The sequence below is a fragment of the Chanodichthys erythropterus genome, chromosome 12, assembly GCF_024489055.1.
Source record: "Chanodichthys erythropterus isolate Z2021 chromosome 12, ASM2448905v1, whole genome shotgun sequence".
NCBI classification, from domain to species: Eukaryota; Metazoa; Chordata; class Actinopteri; order Cypriniformes; family Xenocyprididae; genus Chanodichthys; species Chanodichthys erythropterus.
Genome location: NC_090232.1, coordinates 52420530 through 52430253, shown reverse-complemented (window position 1 = coordinate 52430253; position 9724 = coordinate 52420530). Strand labels below are relative to the sequence as shown.

Here is a 9724-nt window from a genome sequence, read left to right as displayed (position 1 = left end):
GAAGCACGACCCTCTCCACAAGCACCAGTAATATAAAGAACATGTTCGTTATGCACAAAGCCTCCATAAGCCTTGCCCATACAGTACAATCTTTGAGTAATGTACATTTTTCCCATGCACTTCGCCATCACTACTATTAACCGATCCAAATGTTTAGTTAATTATAACAAATCAATGAATTATTCATATCTCCCTTTTGAGTGAATTTGCTGAACAGAACAAACAACAAAATAATCGCGAGAACGAGCAAAGAACTGAACAAAACACGGGATTTAAATCATCTTAATGACTAACAGGTGACTGGCGCACATGAAGAAACTAGATCAAAAATATAAAAACAGAATATATATGCGTTACATAAAGGGCAAAATGCAGAATAAATAATGCTGTGGTGTTTTGCTGCACAAAATGTAATTATTTAATTATTGATTTATTTGTATGCATTTTCCCATACTTTACTGCATATTACTCAAAATGTACCATTCAGAATATCTCCATGCAGTAATGTCCTTTTTATTTTCAAATGTTAAATTATTGAACAAAAGAAAGTTTACAAAAAAGATCCTTTATTGGACTTGAGCTGAGGGGAAACGGAGATCAACTATAATGACACAAATCATTATTCTTAAAATTTTTATGGGAATGATGATTTAAACAAAATTACAGTAAAAAAATACAGGTTTTGACAAAACACAGAGTTTTATTAAACAATAAACTTTAGTTTTCAGATATTAAACCAGGAAAATTTGAAGAGTATATATAATTTTTCAAATGCACATTCGATTTACACATTTTACCTTTTATTTTGACATGAGAAAAAACACTTTATGAGATTTGCTCATTGCTGGCCAAGTATATTTGTGAAATTTTGGATAAATCGATATTTTCTTCTGTTTGGTTTTAAACACATGCACTTCGAGCTCGAGGTGTCGAATCAAGACAGATCTTCTAGAAGGTATCGGTCCACTTCCTGAAGAATTGAGATGAATTTGGCTTTCACAGTGTCACTGCGCTTACGTATAATGTCACAGATCTTTCTCATGCTGTCTGCACTGGTTAAATGGTCATGCGTGATTTCTGAATATTGTTCCTCATGAATTATTTGCTGCACAAGCAGTTTATCTGCAATGATCTTAACATTTTTAACTCTCTGAATGAGATCCGGCCAGTGCTTATTAAACAACTGTGCTTTATTTTCCTCACTATTCAGATGCGGCTCATCTTTCTTTGGATTTGTCGCAGTCCAGTTCTCCAACTGTTTAGCCAAGTGGTTCTCGTTCATCTTCCCCAGGATATCAAGTGTGATCTTCACAGCTCCATCTGGTCCAAATCGCCCCACCATTACATCCACTGTGTCAGTGGCGGTATCTGCTTTCTCCAGAGCAGAAGTGGAAACGGAGCCATTATTCTTCAAGTACCACTTAAACTTCTTTAGTTTGTCTCTGGTCAGATCCTCCAGAGCTTTCAGGAGCTGCTCCTCAACCATCGCCATCTCCTGTCACTGGTGTTTCTGTGCTGGAAAACAATAAATATACTTATTACACGGCTCTGTGGAATACTTGATTCTGATTGGAATCGCACCATCCAGCACTATGTTATTCCCCGATAACAACCACTGAAAACAGATAACACAGGCTCATCTGTTATTGAAGTCTGCAGCACTATACGCTTGCTAGGAACATTTTTTCCCTTGTGAAAGTTTTGCGTTTGGTGAGATAAAATATTTAAGTCAGTCAAATCAAAATTTTGCGTACATTATATCATCCGGTATCGCAGACTCACTCTCTCATGTTTAATACAAGTGCAGCTGCTGCCATTTTGCGACTATTGTTTTGTACACTGTTACTGTAATGGATTATAAGATAACAGGTACGATTTTAAATCAGTTTCATCTCATATCAATATATCTGATCCCCATAATTATTTATGTGACAAAATGCCAAATGTCACCAAATTCCATTTGCACATCAATGGTCTCCTACTGGTCATACTACAACACTTGATAAAATGTGTTTTTGCATAATCTTTATGATATTATTATTATTATTATTATTAAAGATAACAAATTATACATCATTTAAAAGTTCTAAGGGTTTATTTTCAAGCTTATGTGTCTGTTTTACGTAATATATGCTCCAGATTATTGTAATTTGTGTCGGGTGTGCAAATGACAACATGCAAAATCAAAACGGGACTTTATACCTTTGTAATGAGTCTGCGTCCAAAGTATATTTTTTCAAAATAGTGCAGCAGTTTTAGTAATAATATCCAAGCAGTGACGTCGGATTTTTGGTGTCTTGAGAGGCATATTCTCCAGACATTGTCATTGTATTAAATCTGACGGACAAGCCAATGCTAAGACGATGCCATGACGGCTCACAGACAGTGGACAAATGGCTAGTAGAGGCAGCAGCAGCAATCCACCTGTCACTCAAGTGGCCACGCCCTTAATTATGCAGAACTTTAAGGCTTAATATAATTTCAACCGATGAGTTACAGAAAAATTCACCTCCCTCACAGTTGTCATGAAGGGCAAAATTAGCTATAGACCAAACCACTACCAGGATGTAAATGTTTTTTTTTTTTTTTTTTTTACTGCTGTAAAGTTTTGGAGCCTCTTTTTTTGGATAATGTCTCTAGCGGCCAGTCGATGAATTGGAGTTTAAGTCACTTCCGTGTTGGTTGTAAGAGAGAGAATGGAAGGTTGCCTCTTAGTTGTAAGTATCTGTTAGCTGGGTACCAACATCATTTTTGTGAATATATGCCTACTTATATATTTTTTATTATTTATTTATTATTATGTGCTGATACTAGCTAAACTAAGTGTTGTAGTATAACCAGCAAGTGAGCACTGATGTGTGACTGAATTTAGTGACAGTACAGTGTGTTACAGTGAAGTTATTGAATATTTTTCATTATAAAAAAAATCATAAAAATATGAAAAAGCACATTTTATCAAACTAAGTGTTGTAGTACTGTGACCAGTAGGAGACAGTTAATATGCATAGTGAATTTTGTGACACTGTGTGTAACATGAAGCTAATAATTATTTTTGTAGTAATGTTTTTCAGGTATTGCACTTTTCAGACGGTCCCTTCGGACTTGTCTCTCAGCCTCCTCATAGAGATCAATTAATATTAATGAGGCTCGTTTTGAGAAAAAATTGGTTGTAGCTCGTTGTCTATGATTGGAAATAGGTGTCATTTGTGTTTTAACAACGTTTAGCTCACGAGTCATTTATCCGGGAAGGTCGAATATATTGCCAACATTACTGAACTCCTTGACTTAAGCACTGATCTTATCTTTATACTCAAGTCCAAATTCAAAATAAAACTTTATGAACCGCTCCATTGTTAACATACGGAGCAGTTTGAAACACTGCATTAAACAGTAAGTGTTTGTCCGACTCACTCGGTTTTGCGAGGGAACGTGTTCTCGGGAACGCAAAGTTTTGAGTATCCATATTTGTGCAACAGAAACACCAATCATACGATCATGTTCCGTCTGAATACAGTAGGCTAGAAAATAACACCACTTCTGTGCATTAAAAAGTGTCCTGGTAAAGAAATCTACACATATAAACCACTAATTATTATTATTATTATTATTACTATTAAGTATAGGCCATTGAGCTAAGTACATCTGAATGCATATTCTATATTCTGAAAGAGCTATTTTGGGTTTAAAATTGTATGTAAAGAAGGCAAAACACAAACATTCACTAATTTTTATAACTACATGGTTAAATATGAAAAACTTATTAACTTACCACAAAATATATGGCTGTTTAAGTTTCTAATTTTATCAAGTTCAATGCCTCAAAATCGCGTCTCTGTTCTTTAGTTTCGATTGTAGTTTCCTGGCTGGTAACCAGACCCGAACTCCGCCCATAAGAAAAACAATCGCGCTCCCTCTACTGGCGCAGAGTGTCATCACAATTTCATTGAGTCTGTGGGGTTCACCAATAGACTGTAAAAAAAAAATATGGACGTAGTGTCCGTGACGTCACCCGTAGATTTCTGAAGAACATTTTGGAAGCGAAAAAGCGGCCGTCGCCATCTTGGCAGTGCGTCATCTCGCGTCACTCCCGGATAACTGAAATGATCCAAGAAGCGGGACATGGTTGAAACTGAAGGTAAGGATTTTTATTTCCCGTCGCTGTGCAGGATCTTTTATTGTATATGACAGAAACAGCTCAATAACCCTTTTATTTAAAGGCTTAAAGTACACATGAAATCAAAATTGACCTTATCTACTTTGTTAGTGCATATTACTGGTCTTGTGGTAAACAATTAATCTGTACCAGTTAAAACACAGAAAAAAATTGTTTGTCGCAGTAATCTTTAATCAAAATCTGAAAAGTTACATCTGGTCTGGAATGGCGTTCCTTCTCTGATGACGTCAGTTTGACGGCTTGGGTTGAAAATGCGTAAACCACTCCTCTGCAACCGTTAGTCTGCTATGAGCGAGAGATTGAGAGGAGGAGCACTGAAGTAAAACTCTGCCCTCTATTTAATATTCCGTTTTACTTGGAAATACGTCACAACACTGGAGAAAAGTCGTTTGCAACTTCCGGTTCAAGCAGACTTTAATCTGTGTCCTGTTGACCAGCATGTTGCTTTACGACTGCAAGCAATGTCAAACATGTGATAAAAGTCAAATGCCCCAGTGTGCAAACCAGTTACTGTTCAAACTAGTGTTCTCATCTATACGCTTGTTGTACTTCATGGAGTTTTTGAAAGCAACAACAAGTCACAAACAGTTCTGTAATGGTGGCGACACTATACATCACAAAGATACACAGCACCAGCGTTTAACATTATGATTGTTATATCTGCTACAGCTGTGGGATATGGATCAAGGATTAATCCTAATCTGGCGATAATGTTATGTTAATTCTAAGAATGGTTCATTTACATTCATGTGAGCAACTGAAGTGCACACTTGGATAGATTTTGATTGGTTCTCAATGTTCTTTAATGTTCATGAGCTGAAACTACTTTTTACCGTTATGACAATATTAATCTGGTGTCCTTGTCATGCCAGGCAACTGTGAAGGAAGAACAATGTTCAAACAGGTGGAGTCCAGCGCTTTGAGTAAACAGACAGCCCATAATCTTTTGTTTGCTAATGTCTCGGGCATTGCAGCAGACCATTGTGTCAGTAAATAGACCGCTTGTCAAATGCTTTCCTTGTCATGCTCTTTGTCGTCGATATTAAATGACAGAATCACCAATATCACCATAATGACACAAAAACAGATGACGATCAAGACTCGATGTCTCGTCGTAAAGGATAGCTTTGGTTCAACCGGTTCAAATGGTTCAACAGTCAGAGTAATTTTAGCTGGGATGACACGCAGCGGGACAGAAGGCTCCTCTGGGATCACAAATGGAAAGAGTTCCTTCCCAGCAGGCACTCCAGTAATGCTGGCAAAAGGGCAATCAATAGAAGCGTCATAAAATCTCACATTCCTCCACCATCCTCCCTTCAAATCAAAACCATCCTCTAGCCTCACTCGCACTACTAAGGGATTTGTCTCCAGCTTAAAGATTAATGGTGTGTTCAGGAAATGGTACAAGTATCCATCACGTCTGATGCCCCAGAAGCCGTTTTCAGGAGTCAGAGGTTGCGTAATAGATTTTCTCTCTGATCCAAAACACACTCCTAGTGTCCAGTGCCGACTGTTTCCCACCTCAATTTCCCACGTGTGAACACCATCACCATATCCCACACTCCCCAGCACCATACGTTTCCTGTGCAGAGGAAGAGCTTTGGGCTTGTCCTGCCGATGGAGACGTGGTGAGGTCACAGAGGTCAGATCATCTGACACAGACACGTCCGGTGGAGCTGCATTTGGGTTCAGGATCACAGGATCTGTGGAGAGATTAGAAGAAGAGATCATCCATTGTTTTTTCATGCACTGGTCAAAATTGGGATTTTGGGCTGTTTTGCTTCCATAACTTGTCTTCTTTCAGACTAGTGTGGAAAGAAAATATCCAAAATACACATTTAAATAGTTATGCCACTTTATCTATTAGATACACCCAATTTTACAGTTTTATTTTATTCCTTAAAACATGGTGAAAATGTATTTTTGTCCATTGATCCAAAATCCCCTCTGTAACAACCTTGAATAAAAACCTTGAAAAACTTGAATACATCAAGAAAATGAACATGAATTTTGAATCTGGCGTTATCCAATGTCCAGATTTCCTTTCTGGAAATGTATGTAAACTAGTGTATTTAATTAAATGAAACTGCCTCATTTACAAACTAAATTGTTTTGTATTACAATTCTGTAATATTATATTTGTCTCATGTACAGTGATTAATCATTTGAGGAAGAACGGTATTAGTTTAATTGTTATTCTTATTCATTTGTAGCTCTTAAAGACTTGTTAACAAAGACGTCTAGTACTCACAGTAAGAGCAGATGTCCTTCATCTTCTCCCACACTTGATACTTCAAGTTACCCAGATGTTTGGAAACATCAATATGAAGCTCTGAATTCATTTCTGCATCTGGAAGTGTGTATTTAGCTCTAAACACACACACACACACACACCTCTCAGAGTAACAACTGGAGACAACTAAACTCTATTATATTTTTATTTAGAAACCAATAAATACCTGCTCATAATTTCGTTATAATTCTGTGGGAATGCACATTGAGACAGATCAGCGACTGCTGTTAAATAACAAAGCAAACGTAACCAACACTGAACTTGTGAGTATATGAAATTTATTCCGTCCCACCTGAAGGAAAGTGACGTCATCATCCTTCATTCCCTCCTCCACCTCTCGGAGTCTGTCTGAGAGTGAACGTATTTTGCCCTTTGTTTTCTTCTCCATCTTTCCTCTCTTTTCTTTCTCTTCTTCATTTAGAGCTGCTATCCTGCTCTCCTCCTCCTTTTTGAGGAACCGGTGGATTTTCTTAAACTCCTCCCTGATTCTTCTCTCTGTCTGCTGAACCTGAGACTGGGGGGTTAAAATATTAATTTTAAATGTAACATTTGATAAACATGACCACCACCCTCATGAGACTACATTAGTTTCACAGACTGGACTTAGGCTAAGCCAGGATTAGGCCTTAGATCAATTAGGATATTTAAGCAGCTTTTATAAACGTACCCTAGAAAAAAAAAACAACAAAAAAAACCCATTACTGGTGTGTAACAATAACACTAATACACACATCATTTTAGACTTATTTTATTTATTTGTTTTATATTTGTCGCGGCATAAAAGCCAACCAAAGCTGCAGGAGCTGAGTGCGGAATAATGTGACTCGTCAATCATTCGTTACCTTTGCCTCTTGAGGTTTATTTTGAGCCACAAAATTCTTACAGTGAAAGATTTCTTGAAGCATTTGAAGATCATTTTGAGTCTATGAAATACGGTCAACAACAACAACAAAAAACTTCCTTCCTTACAACAGGGCTCCTATAATATTTGTGGACAAACTTTTCCAATTGAATTAAGCTCTCCCCAGTTTTTTTCTTCTTTTTTTTTTTCTTCTTCCCACTGTAATTAATTAAGTCCTCTATTGGAATCTGGCAAGTTTACTGACAAACAAATATATATGGAATTTGTCACCTGATTGTAATTAGAGATTTTTGCATCTTGTGCTGCACCATTTTGCAATGACCACAAGCTCTTCTCAGCTGGACGAAGAGCTGCTTTCAGCTTCTCCTTAAAAGATAACAAAACAAAGAATTAACATGCAGCCACCATTTTTTTTTTTCAAAACCTAATTTACTACAGGGTCTGTCTGTGAAAATCGACAGCATGCAATGTCACACCCAAGAGAGCCTCATCAAAAGCGTATGTATGCGCCAAATACCTCTGAATCTCTGAATTCCTGAAAATTTACATGTTTTCACTGTAAAATATAGCTGCAAGCAGCGATGATGGGCCCAAGCCCTGGTGCCACCTGGGGCAACTGTGCATGACAGGCAATATGCATTTAAACCGGGTGAATGTAAAAGTAAAATGTCAAAGTTATTTGAATACGCCACATTTACTGCAGTCAGCTGGTGAACCTATGACTGTGAACCACAACGTGTCACGTAAACTATATGTAAACCATATCCATGAGTTTAGATTAATATATTGTCATTGAATGTCATAAGTCTCTTTCAAATTAATGCAAAGTTATATTTTGATGCTCAAAAGTTTGTATTTCCATTATTTATCAAGTTTTTTTGTTTGTTTGTTTGTTTTTTAATAAACCTAATTATTAACCTACCCAGTTAACCTAATCATAAAACTATATTGTCAGTGCCCTACAAATGAACTGGTTCTTTTGTCATTCAAATTTGTATAGAAAAAGTCGAGGCCTAAGGGATTTCTTATCCTTTAATGCAGGCAAAAGCACACAGCAATGAAAGGGTTAACCAACTCTAACTATCAAAAGTGAAAGTGACACACACACACACACACACACATTTATAGAATACTTCCAAAAAACAAACAAGCAAAAAAAAAAAAAACAGTTGTTCATTTAATAACGCTATGAAATGCTTTTATTTTTTAATTTATTTTATTTTAATTTATTCACCATTCTCTCACCTTTCGTTGTCGAACAGCTTGTTGTAGCGACAGTGTTTTATGCCATTTGTGTTCGTGTTTCTTACATGTTGCACATATAGCCTGTTCATCTGTTTGACAGAACAGCTCTATTTTCTCTCCATGTATCTGACACTCTTGTCCTCCATCCCTCTCTTTCCTCGTGTTTTGCTCTCTCAGGTAAGACTCGCAGGTGTTCCTCAGGCTCAGATTGGACACCGGTTGCTGCTGAGACACCTGTCGACAGACGGGACAGTTTCTGGATCTGCTCGAGGTCCAGTGATCATTGATGCACTGACGGCAGAAACTGTGTCCACAGCTCAATAACACAGGATCACTGAAGAGTTCAGTACACACAGGACACGACAGCTCATCCTCAAGCGCCATTTAATGAGAAAAAATACCAAACGATGAAGAAAATTAAAAACATAAACCAAGATTTCACGCAGACTAAATCTGACTGACTCGATCAGCGAAAAACTAAAAACTAAACAAACAAAACACTCCCTGATATCACATGAATGACACGTCAAACTTTCATTGGTAGAAAAGGTTGACAAGAATCACGGGTTCAAAAGTTTTTTGTTGTTGTTGTTGTTGTTGTTTTTCTTTAACACAATAGGGGGCGCCGGGCGCTTATGATCCTCTCAGAATCAGATTCAAGTATCTTATTACCAAAAGCATTAAAAAGTATTAGTGACATTATATAATACACATGAATGCAAAAATTACGTAAAATACACATCTTAAAAACAGTTCAAATGTCAACCAGTCTGAGGTTTAGGAGTGAAGCTAGTTCTTTAGTATTATAAACTTCGATATAGGGCCGAACACCTACTTTGGAACTGTAAAAAAAAAATATTTTAAATATATATTTTTAAATACATTAAAAATATAGTAAATCTATTTAAATTGATTGAAATTGTAATAATAAACATCAGGTGGAAACATTAATTTGGTGTGAAAATTAAGGGGCGTCATCATGGCAATATCACATGTGCACACCCATTATTGCATAATAATAAATTAATAATTATATTAATAAAAGTATGAAAAATGTATGTGTAAATATGAAAAGACATATAAATGGGTCTGCAAATCATTGTGTGTGTTTAATAGATTACACTTAAATGAAAGGAACACTATTAGTATT

General features: G+C 36.6%; 2 protein-coding genes across 3 annotated transcripts; both read right to left on the bottom strand.

The window, feature by feature from the left end:
- Positions 1-591: 591 nt before the first annotated feature.
- On the bottom strand, positions 592-3882 carry LOC137031788 (guanylate-binding protein 4-like). Of its 2 annotated transcripts, none has more exons than XM_067403059.1 (2): positions 3770-3882; positions 592-1515 (listed from the first exon to the last, which is right to left on the bottom strand). In XM_067403059.1, exon 2 carries the CDS (start codon positions 1490-1492, stop codon positions 935-937), a length of 558 nt encoding a protein of 185 aa, XP_067259160.1. In that variant the 5' UTR covers positions 1493-1515; positions 3770-3882; the 3' UTR covers positions 592-934. The 2 variants fall into 2 exon arrangements, with proteins under 2 accessions (XP_067259160.1, XP_067259161.1); XM_067403060.1 differs by having other exon boundaries at positions 592-1510.
- Positions 3883-4580: 698 nt separating this feature from the next.
- On the bottom strand, positions 4581-9100 carry trim35-1 (tripartite motif containing 35-1). Its single transcript, XM_067403052.1, has 6 exons — positions 8575-9100; positions 7600-7695; positions 6760-6981; positions 6634-6656; positions 6426-6544; positions 4581-5877 (listed from the first exon to the last, which is right to left on the bottom strand). Exons 1-6 carry the CDS (start codon positions 8956-8958, stop codon positions 5180-5182), a joined length of 1542 nt encoding a protein of 513 aa, XP_067259153.1. The 5' UTR covers positions 8959-9100; the 3' UTR covers positions 4581-5179.
- Between the last annotated feature and the right edge of the window lie 624 nt (positions 9101-9724).

Bases quoted from the DNA above. Each gene is read 5' to 3' on its own strand.
- LOC137031788 (XM_067403059.1), bottom strand. From the start codon at position 1,492: ATGGCGATGGTTGAGGAGCAGCTCCTGAAAGCTCTGGAGGATCTGACC.
- trim35-1 (XM_067403052.1), bottom strand. From the start codon at position 8,958: ATGGCGCTTGAGGATGAGCTGTCGTGTCCTGTGTGTACTGAACTCTTC. The intron at 6,982-7,599 runs GTGACAAATTCC...TTAACCCCCCAG, and splicing joins AAATCTCTAATTACAATCAG to TCTCAGGTTCAGCAGACAGA. The intron at 5,878-6,425 runs GTGAGTACTAGA...ATCTCTCCACAG, and splicing joins GAAGGACATCTGCTCTTACT to ATCCTGTGATCCTGAACCCA.